This window comes from Athene noctua, chromosome 22 (assembly GCF_965140245.1).
Source record: "Athene noctua chromosome 22, bAthNoc1.hap1.1, whole genome shotgun sequence".
Taxonomy (NCBI): Eukaryota; Metazoa; Chordata; class Aves; order Strigiformes; family Strigidae; genus Athene; species Athene noctua.
In genome coordinates, this window is record NC_134058.1 from 8,526,346 (window position 1) to 8,551,718 (window position 25,373).

The 25,373-nt window shown below is 48.9% G+C and overlaps 3 protein-coding genes across 11 annotated transcripts in view; 2 read left to right on the plus strand and 1 right to left on the minus strand.

The window, feature by feature from the left end:
• Positions 1-275: 275 nt before the first annotated feature.
• Positions 276-11,159, minus strand: ZMYND12 (zinc finger MYND-type containing 12). The gene is made up of 7 exons (XM_074924527.1): positions 11,036-11,159; positions 9,663-9,804; positions 4,982-5,153; positions 3,836-4,005; positions 2,326-2,448; positions 1,226-1,458; positions 276-382 (listed from the first exon to the last, which is right to left on the minus strand). Exons 2-7 carry the CDS (start codon positions 9,684-9,686, stop codon positions 379-381), a joined length of 726 nt encoding a protein of 241 aa, XP_074780628.1. The 5' UTR covers positions 9,687-9,804; positions 11,036-11,159; the 3' UTR covers positions 276-378.
• Positions 11,160-11,192: 33 nt separating this feature from the next.
• PPCS (phosphopantothenoylcysteine synthetase) lies at positions 11,193-13,466 on the plus strand. Of its 2 annotated transcripts, none has more exons than XM_074924523.1 (3): positions 11,193-11,688; positions 12,082-12,185; positions 13,143-13,466. In XM_074924523.1, exons 1-3 carry the CDS (start codon positions 11,208-11,210, stop codon positions 13,464-13,466), a joined length of 909 nt encoding a protein of 302 aa, XP_074780624.1. In that variant the 5' UTR covers positions 11,193-11,207. The 2 variants fall into 2 exon arrangements, with proteins under 2 accessions (XP_074780624.1, XP_074780623.1); XM_074924522.1 differs by having other exon boundaries at positions 11,205-11,747.
• Positions 13,467-13,940: 474 nt separating this feature from the next.
• CCDC30 (coiled-coil domain containing 30) overlaps positions 13,941-25,373 on the plus strand; it is a 42,016-nt gene continuing 30,583 nt past the window's right edge. For 5 of the 8 annotated variants that reach the window (XM_074924506.1, XM_074924508.1, XM_074924507.1 and 2 more), the window contains exons 1-5: positions 15,866-15,902; positions 15,982-16,146; positions 16,561-16,681; positions 21,534-21,724; positions 22,641-22,817. In XM_074924506.1, coding sequence (XP_074780607.1) covers positions 15,876-15,902; positions 15,982-16,146; positions 16,561-16,681; positions 21,534-21,724; positions 22,641-22,817 — 681 coding nt within the window. In that variant the 5' untranslated portion in view covers positions 15,866-15,875. Of the gene's footprint in view, positions 14,050-15,865; positions 15,903-15,981; positions 16,147-16,560; positions 16,682-21,533; positions 21,725-22,640; positions 22,818-25,373 lie in introns of those variants that run through there. The other 3 variants (XM_074924510.1, XM_074924511.1, XM_074924509.1) reach the window with 3 other exon arrangements.

Consider the following 25,373-nt stretch of genomic DNA (forward strand, 5'->3'; position numbering starts at 1 on the left):
CAGGATATCCCACGTGCAGGATGAACCCAGAAAATGTGGGGGACTACAGGATCCCCCGTGGAGGGCCTGGCAGAGACCAAAACAGACCCAGGGGGCTTTATAAGCCTTGACAGAGCGGAGACTGTGAGTCAGCTTCACACTGAGCTGTGAGGCTGCTGTGGGCTGGGGAGAGGCGAACAGAGGCCGCTGGCTTCATGGGATGGGGCAAGCCCTGAGAGAGAGTTACCCAAACTTACCTTGGGTAAATCCATGCCCAGGTAATAAAGCATGGCCAGGGCGTGCAAAACTCGGGCAGTTTCCCTGGGTTGTTGCTTTGGAGCCTGTTCTCTGATATCTAATACAGCATTCAGTACTCGGATTGCTTCTGCTTGCTGGGCTTCAGCTGCATCGAGAATAAAATAATCTTGTTGGATGTATGTATGCATGCAAGATAATATATTCAAAACTGTCCAATTATCTCTTCTAGACATCAAAGCATTTCTACTACAAGCATCAACGCGGTATCCCAGCTCCATGCAAATTCCATACCCATTAACAGATATCTTTTCATCCAGTCAGTAATTGTGTTGATTAGCCTTTAGTAAGGATGTGGAGTCATAACAGCTGCATGAAAAGAGCAACTTTCATACCCCTGTCATAACTGAAGATGGTATCGTGTAGCCCTGTCTTGGTGTGGTTCCTACTGGATGGAGACAATGCCAGGTAATGGGATTTACATTTTTTATCTCTGACAATATTCTTATTAACATAGATGGCAGAAAGAAGACAAGGACCAGAGTCTGGTCTGACTTCAGTGGAGCACAGGGTAGCACCACGCACACAAGCGTATTTCCTAATGCTTTATGCACCTTCATGTCCCAGTGAAGAGATTCCCCAGCTGCTCCCCCGAGACTATTCCCCAGATGAATACATCCAACTATCAGTAAGTGCTATTGCATCGTGTCCTACTGCTTCAGAGCTGTAAACCTGCCTAAGTGAGATGAAATGTCACTTTCACATAATTAAATGGAGACAAAGGAGCTGCAGAGAAATGAGAATGTTGAAGTGGAAGCAAATCCTGAAAGGCAAAATATTGTACTGCTAAAGTCACTGCCAAGGGCGCTGTGAAAAGGAGCAGGTTAAAAAAAAAGGGCAAAGCTGTGTTTCCACTTGAACGCCCTCATTCCTGAAGTGGCCTCATTTGTTTCATCTAGTGCAATCTGCCGAGCGACGACATCAGAAATACCTGTGATCCCCAGTGAATGTGGAAATGCCATGCAAAGTAAATATGAACAGTGGGACGTGGGGATTGTTTAAAATCTGCCTCCCAAACGGTTCTGTGCAATAGCGGGGCTTACTCAGCGAAGCTTTGCCGCCTGCCTCGGCCCCGGTGAGCGGAGACATTTCCGGTCGGGAGTTGATAATTTGCTCCTGCGCTCGAAGTGACTTCACGAGAAAGGCATGCCAGATGTCGGTCACCTATCAGGAAGCAAATGAATTATTTCACTTGTATGAATACCTGCTATTTAGCAACGAGTTTTTCTATAAACAATGTCCCTTGCAATGCACGTCACTGCCACAAGAACCTGCCGGTGAGTGAGCTGGCTGCTGCCAAGCTGGGTGTCTCACGGAGATCTGACCACTCTTCTCCCAGGGGCAGCCTGAGCTGGAAGCTCATTTCTCCATCTGACTACTAATTTTCATCAAACTTGAACAAATCTAACTAAATCGTCAACCAAAAGCCAACTGGGTTGAAGTTTGCGAGGAGAATGGAGGCAGATTGCACAGCTGCCAAAGCCCTGCTTCCACAGAAAATCAGCCAAAACAAATGAAAGCTCACTTTTTTTTTTTTTCAGTTATTAGAGCAATTAGATAATTGTTACTTCCCTTGCTTGCTCATTCTGTTCTGATAGTCTTTTATCAGTGTGACTCTTCATTGATTCTCAGAGTAAATTTTACGTGGCTTGTTTGTATCCCTGTGCTGCTCAGCAACTCTTCCCTGGCCATGGAAACCCCTTGGTGACTCTTTTCTGCTTGTGGGACTCTCTTTAATCTCTGGCGTGGGGTATTTGGTAGCAAAGCTATTTTTTAACAAGGTTTGGCTGCCCAAATTGAAGACAATTTGAATAATGATTTTAAACTGAGTACAGGATTAATGTCTCCTGGTTTTAACTCAGAGAAATATTTAAGTGTGAAAAGGATTTCTAGGATTGATCCTAAATGGCAATGCTGGCACTTGATATGGTCACCACTGGATTAAAGGCAGCCAGAAATAAGACAAATATTGGAAAGAACACAGAAAAAACCCCTGAGAAATATAAGAGGATGATCTTTGGTTTTACCAACCTCAGCATAGAGTGAGTTTGCTATGTCCATTTTGTTCTGGTGAAAGAAAATATTAGCCATGTGGAAATACCCTCCAGAGGTCTCAACAGATTTCAGTCCAAACATAGAACTGGCAAGGTAAATCTGAAATTAATATTTAAAAAAAAGGCAGAAGTTTAATGCTCATATCAAACCTGGGAAATTTTTGGTTATGGATTAAAAATATTGCATGCATTCCTTTTTTTTTTTTTTTTTTTCCCTGTGTAACTATAGTGTTAGTTATACCTGATTGCGACTGTAAAATGTGGGACTAAAAAAGCTGTATTTTGGGGTTTATGCAAAGGAATGCAATGCCCTCAAATCCCCGGCTTCCTGGGGCAGAGGAACCCTTACTCCAGTGTGTTCCCCCACGGAAGCACGGGGCAGGGTTCCCACACCCCCTCCTCTCCCTGCGCAGCCGGTATGTCTCCCACCTTCAAACACAAAACCTGCCGCCGCTTTTCAGCTCTCCGGTCCCGCCCGCGGCGCCTGTTTCTCCCCCCGAAGCCCGAGGCCGGGCCAGGGGAGTGGGTAGGCAGTGGTGCATTCCAGCTATTCTGAGCTGGCGTGTGACTCTCAGCAGATCTCAGACACGCAGCCAAAGTTCAGGCAGGTCTGGGGCTGGTCTGACACAGTGACTTGCTAATAGCAAAAAACTATTACCTGACACCCTTTCGGGCACCAGATTTAGGGCACCTAAGAAAACAATGGCACAGCAAGGAATCTCCCAAAAGCTTTACCCACTAAGCAAGGAGAGGGCTGTATATATTATGTCTGTATTATAACAGAAAGGATCTAATTCTCCTCAACCGTGTGTCATCATTCCTGCCCACACAAAGCTACTATCAAATTCAACAGTAGTGAGGATACATCACTCTGCACTGGATAAATTTAGTCTACACAGGACATAAATAGGATGTTGCGGAGTTCGTCTGCCTTTGGGGGATCAAATGACAGGCAAAGCATCCTCAGGAACACAGCTGGCAATAACTGCTTCAAAGCCGACAAACTGCTCTCGTGGTTAAAAAGACTGAATTGAGGAAAACACCACTGAAGCAGACATTTAAATAGTTAAATAAGGCATTCATTAAATAATGGCTGACAGACAACTGTTGTCTAACGGAAAAGTATTGAGAAAAATGACAGGCAAAATGTAAAGTAACACCTGTTGAATAAAAGGCAACGATACCAGTTTGGGGTAGGAATGTCTGTTCATCCCAGGACCGTAACCAAGCAGACAGATAAATTTATAAGCAGCAAAGACAAGGTATGTGTCACTTCAAGGGAAAAAGGATAACGGGTAAAACACAACTTTGGCTGACACATGGATACACGGGTGTCTTAGATCGAGACAGTTGAGGTGTTTGTACCATGTACCCTCTCGGTACCTAAAATCAGGATTACAAATCTGCCTGCTGGGGTTTTCATATCAACCTGGAAGTGTTAGAGAAGGAAGAAAAATGGAAGCATTTCTTTATCTGAGTTGGCTTACATCGTTCGCCAGGTGATATAAAGCCTGTTCAAAGTTTTCTTCAGCAGCACAGAAAAGCCCCAGACTACGATGTAATTTCTGCTGAACAGCAACACTGCAGTCTGGAGTTCTGAGGACAATCCACTGGGCCTGGGAGAGATACTTTGATGCCTGCAGAAGACGGCCAGCACCTGAAATGTAGAAATAAGCAGCATAAAGAGCATTTTTTTTTTAGAAATTTAGGGAATACTGCCTGCTACCCCTTTGAAGTAGTTTGACATGGAGATCTAGTTTGTGGATTCCCTGCTTCTCTCCCAAGCGCTCCTTAGTCGAGCAGGTGTTTAAAATCTACTTTACAGACAGGCTGAGAGTCTAGAGCTACAAGAGAAGCCAGAAACTGTGTACTGCATTCAATATCTCTGAAACACGTGTTCAAAACAGGTTAGCTACAGGCAGCCACTAATGACTTGGGTATTATCACACTAGAATTACTCATGGGATTTTTTTTTCACTTCTCTTGCCACACCATTTACGACAATCCTTGAGACAGCTCAATTCTGCCAGCAGAGCATTGTGTATGCTCCTGGAATGGCAATGATTTACAGTGATTTTTCCGTCCTTTACATGTGCAGCTGAGGAGAGCAGTTCTCCACATGCAGAGTCCTAATTTGCCATTTTTTATAAAGCATACAGTCAGTGAGAAAAAGCTCTCCTTCAGGCAGAGCATGCTTTTGTGAATGAACTGAGACATTCCTCTGGTGCAATGGCCTCAGAAATGTTTGCTGGTTCCCTGAGACAAGAACCCAACCAACCACCCTCGGGAATTTAAGGCTTTTGAGAGTCATAAGAAGCCACAGAGGTAAAGAATAGATTTTCATACTGCTTCTCTTGTGGGAATTGGTAGAGATGGAGAAAACATTTCATTTGCTTTCATTGATCTCTCATCACTGATGAGTGATTCTTTTCCAAAGACCCACACAGCAAACGGGGTGTGTGTGTGCAACTTCTCAAATCGCTCTGAAATGCCCTTGAGGCAGGGCAGGGTAGAGACATGGCACAGTGTTGAAATGGAGCTGGTCCTTCCTTGATAAATGGTAAAAGGAAACCAGAAACCTGACCCAGGGGAGGTCTTGCCCTTGCCAACCTTTCTATTTAGACAATACTTACCAGTGGAGGCCTCAGCCAAGAGGAGATAAGCAGGCACCAACTGCACAGAATTTGAGCCGTACACTTCAGTGCTGAAACGCAGTGCGTGCAGAGCTGCAGGTATTGCTTCTTCGTGCTTTCCATCCAAAACAAACCCCTGGGCTGTGCGGGACGCGAGATCGATGATGTATTTCTGCAGGGAAACAGAGTTACAGGACAGAGCGAGCAAAGAAGAAATAAAACTCACAATCACTTTCTGCATTCAAGTTTGCAAACTGTAAAACAGTGATTGTAATCTTCTTTGTGTCTGTAATTAATGGATGGAAATTAAAGCTGTCATAATAGAGCCTGGCTTTCATTCCTACTTCTAGCAGGAACAGCTTTGGACATCCTCTTAGGTCATGTGGTCTCTTATGAGACGAAGAATCCTTTACGCCTACGAGAAAGGGCTAATAAGGCTGCAGCAATAAAAGCTGTGAAGCACAGAAAATGATCATCACAAGACCATAGAAAAGATTAGACAAAGGGGCTACGGCGGGGTTTTGCTGACGGTAATAACGGTGACTCATAGCAGGCAGCAGAGCGGATGGCTTGCCAGGCCGGTGCCAGCATGGCACCGCTCCAGCTGCAGGAGACGCGGGCTGGGAGCGAGGAGAGAGCTCCTCACATGGTGCTGTGTGGGTGCTTCCTCCCACCCTCTCCCAGCCAGCTCTGGGCCTGGTATTCTGGGCGCGGAGTCTGGAAAGAGGGTCAAAATCACAACACCCTAATGCACTGCGTTACCCTTCTGTGTAGCCATTACCCGGGCCGGGTTTGGTGGTCAGGCAGTTTTTGCAGCATTTCTGCCATCAGAACTCTTACAGTTTCCTGCACGTATAGTTGCTCCCTGCCTCCTGCTACTCTGAGCAGTTCACACCGCACTTCCACCCTTTGCAGCATTTGATTTATTCACCAGCTCCACAAACGTATCTCCCTTTGAACGCCGGCTGGTTGCCAACAGCTCTACGGCAACCGTCGATGCTGTGCCCTTACAACGTGCCGAGGGATGCCCGTGAAAGAGAGCCAGGATGCTTATTTATCTATTTCTCTTTGCTTTCAGTGTAATTGTTGCCAACTCCCAACACTTCTGCGTCGGCTTTTCACACAAGTGGTGCAGCAGGAAAGCTGCCTGGAAGAAATCTCGTTGCTGCTGTGGCTAGCAGTGCCGCCACGGAAAGGCAGAGAGGCACTGGCTAGGAGGCATGGGCAGGCCTGTGCAGCGAGCCCCGGCAGAAAATACCATTTTACCACTTCATTGCTGTCTGTTTTTCAGCCGTAGCTGATCAGAGGGCAGAAAGAGAAAATCCCAGTGCTTTTGGAGGCAGGCTTTGGCATTCTGTTGAGCTTTAAGTGCTTAGAGTTACGCAGAGAGTCATGCCAAGGGGGAAGGAACATCTCAGGGACAGGGAGCTCAAGGACAGTGTTTCCTAGAGATCCTGGCTGAGATAAAGCCGCATCCTTTCTGGATAAACGGAAGTTTTGAGGGACGCAGCCCAGAGTGATAGCACCCTGAGACAGCAAGGAGAGCCAAGAGGTAGAAAACAGAGTGATCATCCTGTCTCTACACCCTGAGCTCCCAGCAAAAAGAGTGAAAAAAGACCAAAACCAAGCCCTGTTGGGGGTGCACATGGAAAAAGTCAGCACACGCTCAGGGCAAGGAGCAGTACAAGCTGTTATTTATCAGGCTGCCTCTTCTGTCCATGCCACTCTTTCTGTTGCAACTGGCACTGGTTTTGGTGCGTGGGTATCAAGCAGATTGTCATCTGGGGAGGTGCTGGAGATGGGGATCATTCTTTTTTTACTCCTAGTCAATAGGATCATCACTGCTTCTCGTGATGTAAGCTATCTTAAAACATCTGCAGTGAGGACAAGAGAAGGGTTAGACTCTTGCACAGCTCCCAGGAGGAGAAGAAAGGGCAGGAGACAACAGAAGCCCTGCAGCACTGAATATTCAAGACTTCGAAGTTACAAGCCTTGGGGGGATCGTTAGCTTTGGCCCTGCACTGTTTTTATCTTGCCAGTAGCCCCACGCCCCCAGACCTGCACGCTTTGGGCTCTTTTCATGTGTGCTGCAATTACAGAGGTTTCTCTGAAGATGCCCCCACGCAGTTTTCCCCCAGTTGGGGTTTGAGGAGGCTGAGGACCCCAGCTCTGCTCCAGGTGGGTGCAGGGGAGGGTGGGGAACACACTTGGGGTTCGGTGTCACATTCATTTATTCACGCACAGGCACCAAAAACGACACCACGCTTGGAGAAATGAGGATTTAAAGAGGAAGGCAGGCTTCCAGTCAGTTTGGGTGGAAACCTGCAGTCAGCGGGGCTAGCATCAGTGCTGGAGGAGGGCTGAAGCTGGCTGAGGTGTGGATCTTTTCCCGTACCCAGGGGCTGTGGTAAGCTGACATCACGCAGGCAGGTGAGGCTATTCTACAAACAGAAACTTGGAGTTTTGTCAGTTTGGAGGCACTGTCTGCAGGCACCCCCGTGGCTATGTTGACAAAAGCAGATTTCTATCAACAAAGCTTTGGAGTACAGATGAGGTATGAAACTCATAACCTCCTGGCTCTCAGCTCCATGCACTTTCCCTTAAGCCAAAGGGCATTTTGATGTGCACAAGCTTTCCTGTGTCCTGACTGAGGCCCGAGCTGTGTGTTTTCTAAACAAACACCATGCGGGAGTTTGTGAAGTACAGGAGAAATGTTCAAAAAATAATAAACCTATGGGTAGGCTTTGAGCAGAAGGTATTTTCTCAGTCATGAGACTATGTAGCTTTTCCCTGAGCTCCAAAGGCCATCTTCAAAGCATTTTTGTTGGCTCTGTGAATAGGAAAATGATGAAGCCACCAGGATGTGGCAGCAAATAATCTCACCCTCTCCACACTGCTTTTCCAATGCTTGTCAGCCTTTCTAGGCCTAACGTTCTCTACCCTATACCTTGCTGTACGTAAAGACAGACTTCCTCTGTGGGCTAGCAGCCGCAGCCTTGCTGTGAAAGCAAGCAGATTTCCACTTTTTCACTCCTTTCTTAGGAGAGAAGGAAGACAAAGTGTCCCAGCACATACTGTGCCCAGAATCTATTTTATTTAAATAGTCTGGATACAAAGGTTAAAGAACAAATGTAACAGGGTTGTTAACGAACCTATAAAAATCTCTACTTCGAAAAAAAATCGGGAGTCTGCTCTCTATGACTTTTCTCATGAAGTCATTCCAAGGCTCGGCTCAAGCTGCAGGTTTGCAGTTGCCATCTGCTAACCTGGGTGTGCACTCCAATCAAGAGGAGTGTCTCTCCCTTCTCCACCAGCCCCATCTTCCTGCTGTCTTCCCCTGCAACCTAATAAAAACAAATTATTAGCTTCTAGCTAATCAAGGAGTACTTCCTTGATCTGTCGGTCACATGGTCTTTTGTATAGAGCATAATTTTAGTTGCTGTAAGCTCAATGATGTAATAACAAATGCTTTCAACGTCAGCTGAAGTTTCTTGAAAAAGCTTTAAGCAGTTAAGGATGCAAACCTGCCACCACCCCCAGTAAGACCAATTTCGATTTCACTTCTTTGCAGACTATAAAAGATCAGCTTAAAGGTAACTTGGAACAAGGGAGCTTTTGCATTTTTCCTGACGCTTCTGGGACACATTGTTCTAACACACCTTCTTTGGACTTTGGTCAAGAATCTTGACTGTGATTTTCAAACAGATGAGATTTTCAGAACTAAACTGCGTTGTCACTGTCCAATTCCTGCAAAGCCCTAAGGAATCTATTGCCTAAAGCCTGTCACAAGCTTTCACCAAGGACCGTCTATGTAGGTTCCACCCCTTTTAGACTTTCTCTTCCCAAGAAAGATCACAGCAACAAGTCACTAACCAAAGCAGTTGCACCTGGCCCAGATACAACCTTAAAAATAATATATGGTGTAAAATCCAGAAGATTAATGATGATGTTCTCAGTGGCAATGTTTGATTGTTACCAGCTCACCTTCTGCTGTTCTGTTGTCCTATTATTCTGTGATTAGGAGTTATGCAACGATAGCAGGATAATTTATTTTTATGGGCAAGATTTTAAGTAGCAGGGTGTGTGGGTTATTTTTTTAATCAACATTGTGGAAAAGCAGATCCTGCCACCCCATAAACAACAACTACAAAAAAGACTTGAAAACCACTCGAGCTGGAAAGGAGCTGCACATCTGCACCACCCACGAGGCCAAAAAACAGAGATAAAAGAACTTATTTAGTGGGAAAGGGCGTTTAAACTTGGCCAGGTAAACAAAGGGAGGGGACTTTATTTGTTTGCCCCCTCTGCTTTGAGAAAGGGGAATCCCTCTCATCAGCAAAGGATTAGGACAGCCTGTAAGAAACGAAACTCTGCTGGATCCTGGACTAACCTAAGAGATGGACTAACTACCTGGCAAGGCAGGAGATCCAGGATTGCTGCTGCCTGAGGAAGCTCAGGACTGTGAAAAAGGCAAGAGGCTTGTAGAATCAGAGAGAATATGCTCCCACTCCCCTTATTAGAGAGTTTTTGTTTAAAAAAACCCCCTAAAACTCTGCAACTAAGTACCAATCAGCCAACGAGGTGCCTCCCAACACGATGTACATCAAAGTATAGGAAGAAGAGATCTACTTGAATTTCACTGGCAATACTTTGAAGTGATGTTTGCTTTTCTGGTACATACCTGCCTCTTCACTACTTGTTCCATATTATGTTTTCTTTCTTTTTCAGAAAGGAGAAAAGGGAGGGACGTACGGATTGGAATCAGCAGCTGGCATATTTGCTTGTGGATACTAACCCAGTCGGCTGTTTGATGATCTACATCACTAAGAAAATAAGGGAAGAATGATATTTTTCTTTGCTTGGAAATGATATAAAGAAAGATTATTGCCCGTTGTGTCTTCTGGACTTTCACCACAAGAATTACCCACAACGGCCACTAGCCCTTTGCATCTAATATATACTTGATATTCCTGAACGGCAACACAGTGCTGTCCTGCCAAGCCACCATGATTCTGTATGTTAAAACCTTATTTAAATCACTCACAAAACTCCCGATACGGTTTGGTTTGAGCAAATGCCTGGTGTTGAACATTGCGGTACGCGAAAAAAAAACCCAAAGCCAAACAAACCTCAAGTCATTGTGAAACCATGAAGTGTATAATTAACATATGACTTCACTGAGGCCCCTGTATAAGTGGAGATATTTGTGTAAACATCTAGAAAGCTCACTGCGCAGCTCTCTATTTGATGTGGGCACTGTTGGGAGCGAGAGAAACGTTCCAGCTAAGTGATTGCCCAGCATGCCTGCTCCAGTTCCTGCTACCTTGCCTGCTGAGCTTCGTCCTGGGCCTTCTCCCTGTGTCCATCCTGGGTCTCATCCCTGCCTCCCGAGCCTCATCTCTGTCTGCTGAGCTTTGTGCTACATTTCCTTCCTGACACTCAGGCTTCATCCCTCTGCCCTAAGACTTGTCCTGGGGCTTATCCCTGTGTCCAGAGCCTCATCCTGGGGCTAGTCCCTGCCTCTTGCCTGGTCCCGAGCCTGCTCCTGCCTCCTGGGCCTTCTCCGTGTCTCCTGTCTCAGGTCACGTGCCAGGTTTTGTCCCCATCCCCCAGCTCTTGCCCTGGGCCTGTCCCTCTGTCCTAGGCCTGGCACTGCCTCCTGGGCCTCATTCTGAGCCTTCTCCCTGTGCCCTGAGCCTTGTTCTGGGCCTGCTTCTGTCTCCTGCGCCTCGTCCTGGGACTTCTTCCAGCATGCTGAGCCTTGTCATGGGGCCAGTCCCTGCCTCTTGATCCGTCCCGAGCCTGTTTCTGCCTCCTAGGCCTTCTCCCTGTGTCCTGAGCCTCGCCCCGGGCCCTTTCCCTGCACCCTGCGCCTCGTCCTGAGGCTAATCCCTGCCTCTTGCCCTTTCCCCGTGCCCCAGGACTGTTCCCGCCTCCTGCGCCCGGTCCCTGTCGCCTCCTCCCTGCCTCTGCTCCCCGCCCCTCCTCCCGGGCTTCCTCCGAGGCTGCGTCCCGGGGCCTGCCCGCGTCCCCCGCACCCAACGGGGCTCTCACCAGTAGTACGTGAGGCGGCAGCGGCGGCAGCGGCGCCGGGCCGCCGCCCCGCACAGCTCGCAGCGGCGGGACCCCTCCAGCGCCCCTCCGCGTTGCCAAGGCGACACTTCCGGCAACGGGGCGGGGAGGGGCGGGGGGATGACGCGCTTCCGGCGGAAGGGGCGGGGCCGTGATGGCGGCGGGCGGCGCGGACGAGGCGGCGGCGGAGGCGCGCGTGCGGGCCTGGGCGGCGGGGCAGGCGGCGCGCGGGCGGCGCGTGGCGCTGGTGACGTCGGGGGGGACGCAGGTGCCGCTGGAGGCGCGCGCCGTCCGCTTCCTGGAGAACTTCAGCAGCGGGCGGCGGGGCGCGGCCTCGGCCGAGCGGCTGGTGGGCGCCGGGTACGGCGTCTGCTTCCTGCACCGGGCCCGCTCCGCCTTCCCCTGGGCCAGGGCCCTCCCGCCGCCCGGGCCCGCCCTCCTCGACGCTCTCCGCCTCACCCCCGGGCCGCCGCCCGGCGTGACCGCCGACCCCGCCGCTCTCCCCGCCTTGCTGCCCGCCCTCCGCGACTACCAGCGGGCTACCGAGGCCGGGGCGCTGCTGGCCATCGAGTTCACCGGGCTCGCCGAGTACCTGGCGCTGCTGCGAGCCGCCGCCCGCGCCCTGGCGCCCTTCGGTACGGGGGTGTCCCCGGCGTGAGGGGACGGGGCGGCCGCGGGGCCCCCGTAGGCTCTGGTATGAGGGCACAGAAGGGCCCGTGCGGGCTCCAGCACCCCGGTGTGAGGGTTTGGGTGGTCCCTGGGGGCTGTTGGGGCTTGGGAGGGATGAGGCGGTGACAGTGTGTCTGAGGGGACCCCAGTGTGGGGGGGAAGCGCTGCCCTGCTCAGGGCAGTGCCGTAGGCAATGGGGGGGGGTCTCTGAGGGTGGCCCTGGGCTCCTCTGGTTGGTGTGGGGGGGGAGCACTTGGCAGCCCAGCCAGCTCTGGTGCATCGCGGGGGTCCCTGGGGCAGGGGGGCCAGGCTGCTCAGGACGGGCCAGCGATGGGTGACTGCAGTTGTATTTCTTGCAGGCTCCAGTGTCATGTTTTACCTGGCTGCTGCCGTATCAGATTTCTACATCCCCATCTCGGAGATGCCGGAGCACAAGATCCAGTCCTCGGAGGGGCCCCTGCAGGTGAGGCACCCCTGGGCACGGCCACCCCCCTCCCTCCACCTCTCCCAGCGTCCTGCCAGGGTCACTGCCTGTAAATTAGACCCGAGAAGGGTTGCAAAGCAACAGCTCGCTGGCCCAAAAAGCGTGTGTTTTCACTGGGAGTGGGAGGGTGAATTTTCACGGGAGCAGAATCCTGTGAAAATACCATTTCAGAGCTGTACATGCTTACAACATGGAGACGAGTAGGTCTCAGCTGAAGAGTAGTTGCTGCTGGAGTATTTATGTTGCCTTTTAATGCTGATGACAGCCCAAAGGTGTAGTGTTTGTCTCATGCCTGGGTCCCTTTCAGCTATAGGAGCAGGTGGATCTAGAGCTCTGTATATAACAAATACCAAATTTGTTTTGTTTAATTAACTTCTAACAGGTTGCTGGGCTTAATCCTTTATTGTTAGCATGGGAAAGGTGAGACCCAGCCTGATTCCCAGTGACAGACCCAGAAGTTAGGAAGCTGGAGAACAGCCTCCTATTTTCCCCCCCATTCTTTGGTATATTTATGCTTCATGTGCCCTAAAGAGTTGACAGAAAGAAGGGTTAAGATTTGATGAGCTGCTTGGGTTTTGGAGAACTGAAAACTCAGACTTGTGCAGTTGTAATTCTTTTTTTATCTTCCTCTGCTTATGTTTATATTCCCAGAGAGTGAGTTTTAGCACTTAAATAGCAAATGTTTATGCAGTTACCATGGCTCTGCCTCATCGCTTAAGAACATCCTGCTTATGGTGAATACCAGACTGATAATTTAACTTTACAGTGACATTTTTAACCTTGTTTGGTGAGATCTGACCAAATACTGCCTTGAAAAACTTCCCAATGTAAATAAATGTGAACTGAAGCTGTAATTTCCCTACCCCCCCATCTCTTATTAAAACACATTGTAATGAGAAAACTGAAACTTGTCTCTGCTGTCTTTCCCCAATGTAGATCACGATGAAGATGGTGCCAAAAATGCTGTCCCCTCTCGTCAAAGAATGGGCCCCGGAGGCATTTGTTATTTCCTTTAAACTGGAGACAGATCCTTTGATCTTAATCGATAAATCGCGGCAGGCTCTGGAGAAATATCGTCACCAGGTGGTGGTAGCAAATATCCTGGAGTCACGAAGAACCTCTGTTATTATTGTAACCAAAGACTCACAGACTCCATTATCTCTTTCTGATGAGGAAATAGCGCAAGGCATGGAAATAGAGGAAAAGATAGTGAGCTATCTTCAGGGCCAACATACCGCCTTTATAGAGAAGAAAGTCTGAGGACCTGCTCTGAATGAAACAAGTGAAATTGTGCTAGAGAGGGAGTGGAACTGGAGCAATTCTCTATCCCAGGTAAATAAAACAATCCTCAGTGAAACACTGCAGGGAAGGCTGCCGTCCAAAACAGTGTAACTTTTCTACAGCTCATAATGATTATTGTTGCTTGCTTTGAAAAAGAAAAATACACTGAAGTGAAAACATTCCAAAGGATGATATTTGTTCTGGTGTCTAAAGAAAGAAAGGATATATTGCTTAACTTCTGTCCCATGTGCTGGGAGAACCAGGAAGTGGAGAAATGGTATATATGTCTGTATATAAAAGATGTTCTTGAATCTGCCTCTTAAAAGTTTCTTTTCAAATTGTTGGATGGAAGGAATGGTGCTTTGCAGAAAATAAGGTGTTTTGGTTTTATGACTGGAGTGGAGCGACAGAGCTGGCAATTGTCTGGTGTTGAAAGTGGATGGTGAAACAACTGTGGCAGAAGGTGAAGGAGGATGAGGTGGTAACAACTCAGAGAGAGCATCTGTTGCTCCTGGAGTGATCCAGTGGACCTACGCTTCAAGAAACACAGTTCAAAAACCAGGTACTGTACAGTGTCCCTAAAGCAGCTGTTTCACAAAGGTTTTCCTTTTGTAGGTTCCTGGGGGGAAATAGGCAGTGAGCGTGGGGAGGTTTAAGCGGATGGAGTAGTGGTGATAGCCCTGGGAGGAGAACTGCCTCTTGGCTGTTTGGCTGGAGTTAGAACTGGGACGTTGCTGGTTTTCTCTAAATCCTGCTTCCATGTGATTACCAAATTCTAAGCATATATTCCTCATGCTTGCAAGAAGCAAAGTGTGTAATTTTGCGGTAAAAAAACTTAACTGCAGCTCTACCACTGTCTGTTGTCTTCCTGTTTATGTGCTTTCCTTGAAATAAGTTTCACTGGGAGTCCGTAAAGAAAAACAGGAACGTGCAGGAACGCTGCTCTTGCACTCGAGGCCTCTCCAGAGGTGAGACTTTGCCATATTTAAAACCACTGAGTGTTCAGGAAAGTCACAGTGCTTTTGTAATGACACTGATCACCTGCAAGTTAGGTCTGCTCATCACATGAGGAAAAGAAACGTAGAAGAGCAAGAAAAGAGCGTGAGGATGGGCTTAGCAGATCAGGAGGGAGTGTTGAATGCCAACGGGCTAGGATGGTGTGCGGGGTATGTTTAGTGGTGGGAGAAACAGTCTGGATTAGTCAGGAGAAGGAACTAACATCTTCTGTACGGGCCAGGACTGATACTTGCAGAAGGTGGAGTGAAGTGCCAGTTGGAGACGTGCAAATAGGGAAGGAGAAGGTGGTGGAATGTCCTCTGTGTGTTGTACGAACTCCAAGAGCTGCCTGCCTGCATCTCCCAGTATGTCATTGAGGTGAACGTCCAGTCCTGCTGGTTTAGGGGTTTCTGTTGTCTTTATTTGGAGTAAAACTTAGAAGCAGGGGAGGGCCAGCAAAAAAGAGATTATAAAGCCTTGTGTAAATTGAATGTGCCCTTGGAGAAGTGTTGGGGCAAGAGGTGGGAGAAGAGCAGCGAGTGCTGCCTTTGGGGTATTCTGGTTTCTCTCCAGAAGGTGATTGTGAAGGACAGAAATAATCTAAACTTTGAGGAGGAGAGTCGAGTGTTGGGGTCGCACCGCTGGACCCGCAGGAAGGCAGCTGCGGGCTTCCCCGCGCCGTGTCTGCGCCTCCTCCCCCAGGAGGGTGGCAGAGCCCACGGTGGGGCGACTTTCAAAGCTCAAACTGAGCCAGAGGCACCCTGATGAGCTCCCGTGGCACCGACGTCTCCAGCGCTGGCTGCCTTGGGGCACCAGCCCCTCGGGGATGTCGGTTGTGGTACCATAAGTAGGAAGCGGCCGCCGGAGGTCCGGGCCCGTCTGCTCCTCATTTTCTGGGCGTCCCAGGCTCCGCTCAGCCTGCTCTGCTGCAGCGTCCCTCTTCTCCAGGTCTTGGTCTTTTCCTTCCTCTACCATCCTCTTGCTGTGCCTTCAGCTGGCGAGTCGGCTCTGCCGGACCCTCGCCGTCTCCATCTCCACGTTCTTGCTTTACTGCGGGGGAAACCCCTTTGTCCGGCAGCGGCTCCGCTTGGGGTTTGGAGGAGAAACAGAAGAACCTTCAGCCCCTGTCGCTTCGGTTTCGGTGCCAGCGGAAGCGTTTCGGTAGGGCCTTTGGCTGTGCGGTGGGCTCGAAGCACTGACCTAAAGGAAACCCGAAATGCTGCGGATTCATGACCGGGAGCGGGACCTCTCTGCTTCCGCCGGCACCGCCGGGGCGGGGGCGTGGCCGAGGGCCTGGGGGCGTGGCCTTGCCCGTGGGCCGGAGGGGCGGGGCGCGGGGCCCCCGTTGCCATGGCGCCGGGGGAGGGGGGGGGGGGGGGGGCCCCGCGCCGCATGGAGGCGGCCGCCGCCGCCGCCCCGGTGGGTGCCCGGGCTTGCGGGGGGAGCAGGCGGCTCCGCCGGGCCCCGTCGCTCACGGCTTCTCTCGGTTCCCCCGCAGGCGGAGGCCCCGGTGCCGGCAGAGACCGTCCGGTGCTGGCTGCGGGCGGAGGGCGCCGCCGCCCCGGCCGAGGAGCGGCAGCTGGGCCCGGCCTGGCGGCTGCTGCGACGCGCCGAGGCCCGGCTCGGCGACCTGGAGCGGCAACGGGCCGAGGAGATGAGAGACGTAAGGGCCGGGAGAAGGGGCCGGAGTTACCCCTCCGGTGTTTAACCCCTCCGGGTCCAAACGCGCCCGCTGTCCCCGCGGTTCGCAGCAGCATCATCACGGGTGTCACCACCAAAAGCCACTTCCCTCGAGGACTTGGGGGTGCAGGGCCCGGTTCCTCACGTTGGGGCACTGAAAAGCACCCGGTGAGCCCAGCGTCTCCCAGGGAGCTGGGGTTGAGAGTCCTCTGCCTTTCACACCTTTCAGTCAAGTTTTTAACATCCCCAGGTGTTACAAAGGCATGAAGAAGTAGCATCCTACAAATGGTTGGTGTTATCCTGTAAATAGAGGGGGATGGAGAGCTGTTTGCACCAACTGCTTGCTGGTGAGATGTTGGTAAACACTCAGCTATAGTGATATTTCCTTTATTTCTAGGTGGAAAGTTATGTGGGTCACGTCCGTAACCTGATGGAGGAACGAGATGCCATCACCACCGAATATGAAAAAGAAAACGAACAGCTCAGGCTTGAGCTGATGCGGCTGCGGCTGCAGCAGGGTAATCCTTTCCCTCTGAAACAGGGGTCAAGGAGATGCGTTGGCAGGTACTGGGGTACAGGTGGCAAAGCTGGTTTAAAACTTGGAGGGCAGAGCAGCTTTTCTCAGTGAGTTCTGCTAAAGCAGCGTGTGTGGTGTGTTTGGGAGGTTGGCAGAAGTGTTAGTGAAATATTAGAACTGATTTGTAATTGACTTAAAGGTTCTTGTCTGCTTTTACTATCTTTATTCAGTGAATTGAACAGTTTCTCACTTTGTGTGGCTCTGCTGTTGCACTAAGCATCTTCCAGAGGCTGTTTGAAGAACAGAATCGATGATGCTGTTTGTTTTCCAATTCTAAATTATTTGACAATGACTTCTCACGTCACACAGTGGTGAGCTGTGTTCCCACTGAAGTCAGTGAATTTGCCATTGGATTTGGTTTAGACGAAGTCCACGTGTTTTTAAAAACAGTTCTGAAGCACAGTGGTATGTTTGTGATGGTGTTTTGTCCTGTGTGCTTATTTTAGTACAGGTGTTTTGCTAAAACAAATTGTTTCAATTGTATTTCACTTCACGTAATTTGCTTTCCTCTCAAACCCTGGGTCACCTCCAGTAAGGGCAAATAGGTTTCGCTGGGTTTAGTTCTTGATTTTCTTCAGTTTTCATAGTCTTCCGTTATGCTTTGAGTGCCGCTAATAGCACACTGCGCATTATCCTGGGCCTGAGGTAAAACGGGGGGTGATAGCACAGCTTGAACAGTTTCTTTGTTATGCACGCTTTATTTGGGGCAGCAGCTATAGGAGTTTTGGGAAACTGATTGCAGTTCTGAGTCTGTTCAGTTTTGGCCAGCTGCTGGGTTTCGGGGCCGTCTGATGGAGAGACTTTGCAAAGATGCATGTGCTTAAGCACTGCCTGAAAAGTTGGTCGCTTCTGGGCGCGTAAACCATCGTTTAGTGTTGAAAATGCTGGTGTGCAAGGGTTTAAAATGACTAATGAGCCTTTGGGAGTTTTGCTGTGGCAGATAATGTTCTTACTGGTTCTTCTCCCATCTTGCCCACGAGGTGGCAGGCGAATGACAAAAACGTCCCAAAAGCTGGCTTTGCATTTATTTCCTCTAGAGGCTCTGCTCCTTTGGACTTTTTTTTTCCTGAAGTATTCTTGTGGCTGTTGGGCAAGGATTAACACTCGAATGGAAAGAGATCCCTTGCCCTGGTGGGTTGCTAATTTGGAGCAAGCTGTCCCTGAGGAGGTTTGTGGTTCTGCGGTGCTTTGGTCCCAAACAGTGCTTCTGTGAAGCTTTCTGGGGGGTTGTTTTGGGGTATCGCTGTCAGACTTGGTTTTTTAAGACTTGTTATTACCTTACGGACGGTATTAGCTGTGGTCCTGTGATACACATTGATAATTTAGTGATCTGGACAGCGGATGAAGCCCTGCCTTCCACCAGGCTGTCCTTTACAGGAGGGATGCCAGCCTTGATGTGTTCTGGGATGCTTGTTGATCTTTTTCTTGAGGTTTTTTGCTTCGCAGGGCAGCTTTTTCATGGATGAACCACTGGCCATCTCTGGCCTGCTCCAAGTCTCTAATGTACCTCTGCTGCAGGGTTTGATGCCACATTGCTGTGCTTATTCCCTGGGCCTCTGCAGAGTTGTGCAAACCAACCCAGAAATTCCCCCTGAGCTCTGTGGAGTGTAGAACAGGCTGAAGGTCTTCAAGTAGGTCCTACTCCCCCTCTTATTTTTGTGGGGCAGCTGGCTGTCTTTAGTAGGCACAAGATGAGCAGACGAGGCTGGAAACGGGGCTGGAGAAGGGTCTTGTGGAAAGGCAGACCCAGGTTTACTGGGATTGTTAAACAAAAATGTGGGCAAGGCAAGAACAGGGTGGTGGTAGGGAGCTTTTGGGAGGCTCAAAATGATAACCAGTTCAGATGGGAAAGGGCAGTTGAGGACAGAGGCTGGTTCAAGCCTGTGGTACAAAGGAGGGGCGAGGGTGAGTGGACAGGATCTGTGCTGATCTTGCTGGGAGTCCCGGATCGGGAGGGGAAGGGGCAAAGACTCGAGTAAGTGCAGGAGATCACTCGAGTGGGCTCTGGGGGCTGAGCGTACTCCCTCTTCCAAAAGCAGTCCCACAGATCAGAAGCTACTTGCTCTGAGGATTGCTGGGAGCAATTTGATCTACTAAAAGCTATTTTTGATGATAAAAAGTAAGTTTCTACTTACGCATTTACTTCTTGCCTGGAATGGGCTCGAAGTGTTACTGCAGGGAGCAGCCACTGCTGGTTTTATGTTGAGCTGTCGATCTGAGCTGTACCTCATTTGGTACCACTGCCCAGAGTGAATTTTTCCCTTTCCTCGAGGCAGTTCATAATCCATTTCTGATGGTTCTTGTCGAACAGGCCTTGGTGTTTTTGGAGGGCGGGTCGATAACTCAGGCACTGCATTACCAAAAGCCTTTCTGATAAACATATGTAATGGCAGTAAAACACAGTGCTCTTTGGGGCTTGCCTTGATTTGTTTAAAAAGTGAAACTAAAAGAATAAATAGTCATGGCCTGAGCTTGCTTATTGGAAGAGCTGCACTGCTTCAGTGCACCCAGCGTGGACAAGAGGATGTGGTGGGTGTGAGGATGCCAGTGAACTGCTTATTTCTGAGAAACTTCCTGGAGTAAGACACCTTTGCAAAGATAAAACTGGCTTCCAAAGAAGGTCAGAGGCAGTGCAGGAGATACGTGCTGGTGGTAACACATCAGCGCACTGGTGCGATGTCGCTGGTGTTGGTGCTTCTCAAATAGGGTGTGTTGGGTGGGGTAGAGAAGGTGTTTGAGATACTCGTAAGAAATTAGTGCGTACAGCAGATTCCCCTCATCTTCCCAAATCCTTTTCCTCTTCAGCCTGTGGAAAATTTCTAGGTCTTGTTACCCCAAACTCTACTGCTTAGGCATAGGGGAAGTACTTGCAAGTAAAACTGTCCGTGTAGGAGCCGCCATATGAGTTCAGAGCGCTAGTCCTAAAGGGAGATGGTTGTCCTGGTTTTGGCCCTAAAGCAGAGCAGCTTTCAGCTTATTTTAGATGGGACTTGGCAAAAGTGGGAGGAAACTGAAAGGCAAATTGAAGGCAAGGGGGACTTTTCAGCTGAGTATGGGCTGTGGACTCTTTGTAATGCATATGGAGCAAGTGGCCAATAGTTTTTAAACTGAAAAACACAATATTTTGCTCTGCTTCACGGAGGAGAGCTGCAAGTCAGCCATGTTTGACCTCTTCGTTGAACGATTTGTAATTTGTAGCCACAGGGGAAGGCAAATGGGCAACCGCAGGGTGTTTTCCATCCATAGGGCTGGACAGAGCTGCCTGCAAAATGCAGAGTGGAAACATGTGATTGATTTCAGCCTTAGGATGTGGTTGCACCGGGTCCCCTGTTAAATCCAGCGTGTGGAAGTGAGGAACAGACTTGACCAGAGCTGTGTGTGTATCCTGTGTAAGACTATGAGGAATATTTGCTCTGCTTAACTTCAGGTATCTAACTCTAGCTCTCTAAGCAGTGAAAGAGGGTGAATATCCCTCCTTCCTCCATACAAAGCCCACAGCTCCCCCCAGTTCCCATCCTACAGCAGTTGGAAACCTTTATAATCTGTTTTGGGCTAGAAATTAGGTTCAGGGTTTGTTGGTTTTCTTTTTAATATGAATTACATAGGGAGGTTTTGAAAAACCCTTCATTCGCTTAACAAGCTATTGGATCCAGTGCAGGCATTGCTGCTCTCTGCGGGAGACCAGAAGTTCCTCGTATTCTGGCAGATAAATTCCCAGCCATGCAAATGAGGGGCTCTTTTTAACAACTGCTTGTTGCATGGACACAGCAGTGCCTAGCCATAAACCAGCTTCCCTTGAAAATGTTGTTGTCATCTGTCTGCCTTGGAGACCATTGAATCTTGAAGTTTTTTCCCAGTACAGAGTCTTCCTAGCTATAATTTTGTGATAAACGATGAAGAATTGGCAGTTTAATTCTAAAAGGATTTTTTTGTGCCTTTAATCCTCCAGGAGACCTTCAAACAAGAAGTCTGTGTTACCAGAAGCAGCCCTTAGCCTGGGTTTCTAGCTGGTTTTGGAGGAATGGGTCAGGAGCACTGTTCAGGCAGTGATTTCTAAGGTCATGTTTTAAGTACTCCGAGTCCCTTTGTGCCATGGGGTGCTGCTTCTCTGCCTCAGGCCCTCGTTGGTTCCTCGCTGTGATTTCCTACCACATCACATGGGGTCCAGCACCCCAATCTCCACCGTGGGCTGTGCACAATGCAGCAGGCACTGCTGTACCTCACTGCTGTGTGTGTGTAAAAGAGATGTACCTCCCTACCAAACAGGAAAAGTAGTGATACTCTACTTGTGAGTGATACAATACATTGTGTCTCTTCCAAATAAGATGTTTGTGATTGCGTGTCCATCTGTTTCATTTCTCTGTTGTTTAGTTTTCACCAAGCAGTATTAAGGGTTCAAAGGGTCGAGGACAACCAGGTTGGTGAAACTTAGCTGCTGGGTAGAAGAAGATGCTTTAGTAACACCCCCACTTAAGAGAAGGCAGGAGAACTCAGTCTAGATGTAGCAGGTCCTATCCCTTGCTTGGCAGGCAGGGTAGTGGATGCGAGCAGAAGTGTTGGGACAGATCAGGAACATCAGGACAGAGGGACTAGTGCTGGGATAATAGGTAAGATAACAGGAGGTATGAGGCAACAAGGGAGGTGGGAAGCAGAAGGAAAGACTTTAGGAGCTGTTGGGCTGCAGGAGAAATGGAGGCTGTGGTGGTGGGGAGTGTTTTGAGGAGGTAGGGCATGGATCTGCAAGAAACTGCGTTTTGTTCATTCCTTTGCTCACAGCAAGCCTTGTCTTGCAGAAGCCCAGCTGAAGGAGGTGGAGGAGATGCTGGAACAGGAAGGCTTGTTTGAAATAGCTCACAGTAATGCCAGCGAACAGATTGCTTATTTGCTGGTAGAAAGAACAGCGCTGCTGGAGAAACTGGAGATGGCAGATCAGAAGTTGAATTCACCCAGCTACACGGACAGGCTGCGTGCAGCACAGCTTCAGGTACCTCCTGCTTTAGCTGCTCAGGCTGACTGAATGCCTGCTGGGGAAAAGGATCTTTTGGAGATCTTTTTTTTAAAGTAACATTTCTCCTATCTATGAGGATGCTGTGGATTCCTAATGCTGAAGTTGATTTCTGTGTTAATTTTCACACTTGTATGTTTACAGTTGATTTGCTCCCACATCTTGCATAGGGATAGTGAGTAGAATTAATTTTAACAGAATGTTGAAGAGTTTGTGCCATAGTTAGTCTGAGGATCTTCACTGAGTAATAATGACTTTCTGTTAATCCATATTTCCTGATGATCCAGTGCTTAATTTTGGGTGACTGAGTTCCCCTGAAAACCATTAATTTAAGACAAAACTTTCCCTGTACTTAAGGGTGAGCTTAAAATTCCCTTGTCTTCTAACTGCTGAGCTAGAGGATAGAAGTTAAGCAAGCCTCTGCTTGCAAACTGAGTTCAGTAAATAAATTCCACAGCATGGCTTGATGATTGGCAGGTTGGAGAAGACCATCTATGCCTTGATTTGTTGCTTTCTGAGGTCAAGATGAAGGCGGCTGACAAATGGTGGAGGAGCAGCAGCTACTGCATGTTGGAGAGAGATGGTTTGTGACTGATCACCTCAGTTAGGGAGATCTCCCTTTCACCAAGGCCACTGATTTCCACCTGCTCCTGAATATGGCTGTTCCACGGAACTGGAGCCCAGGACCTGCTGGCTCTTGTAGCTGCTTCTCCTGCACTGCTGTGCTTGCTGGCCTCATCCATAACTTATTCTGACAGCAATGGCTGTTGGGCGTACAGGAGCACAAAAATTGCTGCATTGGGCCAGATCTAGAGCCTGTTTAGCCCTGCAGTATTTGTGAGACAGTGTTAAGTTTTTTTTTTTTTTCTTATTTTTCCCAATCTCCTTCTGACAGTTCAGCAGTGGCCAGGCCAGGTTGCTCCTCTGGAGGGAGAGGGGTTGTTCCTGCCTGGGGGACCCAGTGGCTGAGCTTAGGGGAGAAGGCCCCAGGCTGCAGGAGGGACACAAGAGGGCCAGGAGCTGCAGCCCCTGCAAAGTGCAGCCGCCAGCCAGGAATCACAGAATCATTCAGGTTGGAAAAGCCCCTTGAGATCATCGAGTCCAACCCTCAGCCCAACTCTGCAAAGTTCTCCCCTACCCCACATCCCCCACAGCTCATTCAAACGGCCCTTAAACACACCCAGGGATGGGGACTCCCCCCCTCCCTGGGCAGCCTGTTCCACTCTCTGACCACTCTTTCTGGGAAACATTTTTTCCTCATGCCCAGTCTGACCCTCCCCTGTCACAGTTTCAAGCCGTTCCCTCTTGTTCTGTCACTAATTCCCTGTGGGCAGAGCCCAGCCCCAGCCTCTCTGCAATGTCCTGTCAGGAGCTGCAGAGAGGGATGAGGGCTCCCCTCAGCCTCCTCCTCCTCACACTGAACACTCCCAGCTCCTTCCCTGGCTCCTCACAGGATTGATTCTCCAGCCCTTCCCCAGCCTCGTTGCCCTCCTCTGCCCTCGCTCCAGCACCTCAATTCACAGTAAGGCCCTTTTGGGGACAGAGGGGACTGCAAGGGCTTGATGACCTCCAGTTTGGCGTTGGCTAGGGCACAAGCAAGTGGAAGACTTGCAGACAGACCTGTCTCATCTTCTGTCGCTACCGTGCACTTTCCACAGTTTTAAGTTTCTCGTTTTTCATTTGGATAAAACTGATTTGGTGTTGAAAAGCTTCTTGGCCTTTTTTGGTTGAGCTTACTGAAGGGGGGAGGCTCGGCAGACCCAGACTCGCTGTGAAGCTCAGCTTGGTTTGGGCTGCATTGTACCATCTGACCATTTTACATTTTTGCCAAATGCAAAACCTCAGCACATGGGGCAAGTATGTCGTGATAGTTCATCACAAATGCTCCCCTTGCCTCCAGTGGCACGCAGTGGCTGAACCAGAGGTGCTATTGTTGTGTCTAGTAGTCCTTGATTAATTTTTCTTTTACATTAATTTAGTTGCTTGTTAAACCAGTACAGTTTTCTTAATGTTCCCAGTATCTTATAGCAAGGACTTTCACAGTCCAGCTACTGTCACATCAAATTCCTTTGCTTTAACCTACCATCTTCTGGCTTCAATTGATATTCTTCAGCTCTTGCATTGAGGCAGTGAACATTTGCTTTTTTATCTCTCTTTTTTGAGCCACTTGGGATTTTACTGACCTCAAGAGTTTCCCTTCCTGGCTGGAGAGCCCAAGTCTGCCTAACTGCTGTAGGGTTGGGTGTCATTCAGGATTCACCTTCAGATGAAAATATTCACCTTGGAATCAAAGAATCTGTTTGCAGCGAGGCAGAAAAACTTCTCTGATGTGCTGTCTCCTGCTCTTGGATAGAAGATGCCTCTGCAAATCCTAAATAGTCTCCTTGTGAATGCCTGTCACTTGATAAAAATGTTTGCTGCAAACACACCATTTTTTCCTATGAAGCATCATGATGGAAACCCCACTCTACTTACAAGGGGGAAGCAGAGCTGTGACCTTCCAATGAAATGCCAGTTAAACTACATCTGCTGCTGAGCGTTTGCCGGGTGCGATTGGATTTCCTTTTCCTTCAGTGGCTGAGAAAGGGAAGTGTAGGGCCAGGGCAGATGAAGGATGCAGCTGCCTGCAGGTCTGGTGTCGAATACACACCTTGCACGGAGCTTGTCCTGCTGAGGAGGCAGCTGACTCCTAGCAGTCCCCTCTCAGGACCATTCTTGCTAATAATCCTGTAATTAACATGTTTCTGTAACAAGACTTGACTACTGGGTAAAGATGGAGGGAGTGTTGTTGCAACTGGGCTGGGTGAAGGACAGAGCCAAGGCAAAATCTTGTATGTGGAAATAATGTTGGCTGCCCGTGTGTGAATTCCTCCTGCTTCGTGGTGCCAGAGTCCCCTGGTAGGTAGACAGGCCTGTAAATACTTGACTCGTACCCACTTTTCCTGCAGCTGTTTAGAGGAATGAGGCTTAAGAAAGGAAAATGTATTCTCGCATGATCAAAACACATTATAAGCTTAATGGTCCTTGTTTCTAATCAAACACAGCTTCTCTGCAATTCTTATACTCAGCACCTTTATTTCTGTGTTTTTAAAACCAGATGAAAGATACGTTGGAGAGCTATTTTCCAGGAAGAAGTTTCTCTAAACCGGACTGTTAATTCTCCCCCAGTGATGATGTCATTGCTGTCTGTGAACTAGAAACTGTTGATTAAGCACTCCATTGTTTGGGGTAGCATCACACTTGTTTTACAGAATCATTAGAGTTACAGCAGTGTTACAGGTTAATAGGTTAATTGCTCTTGTTGCTCTGTTTACTGGGACATGTAGCCTTTCTTATTCTCAAATGACCTGTAACGTGCTTGTTTCACTCTTAAACTGAAGGTCCAAGCACTTTCTGTTACAGAAATAAGTGCAGCTTTTAGCTAGACTGCTGAAGCATAATTGATTTGTTTTCTGATGTGTCCTCACTAATCCAAAAAGCCAGGGGACAAATGTGCATCTTTGTGTAGTCATCTCTAATAGATACATGGGGAAATGCTGTCTGTGTTCTGGTAGAAGGCGTGGATGTACGAACACTCTCACCCCTAGAACTGAAGTGCAAAATATTAATGACAACCAAGCTCCTGAGC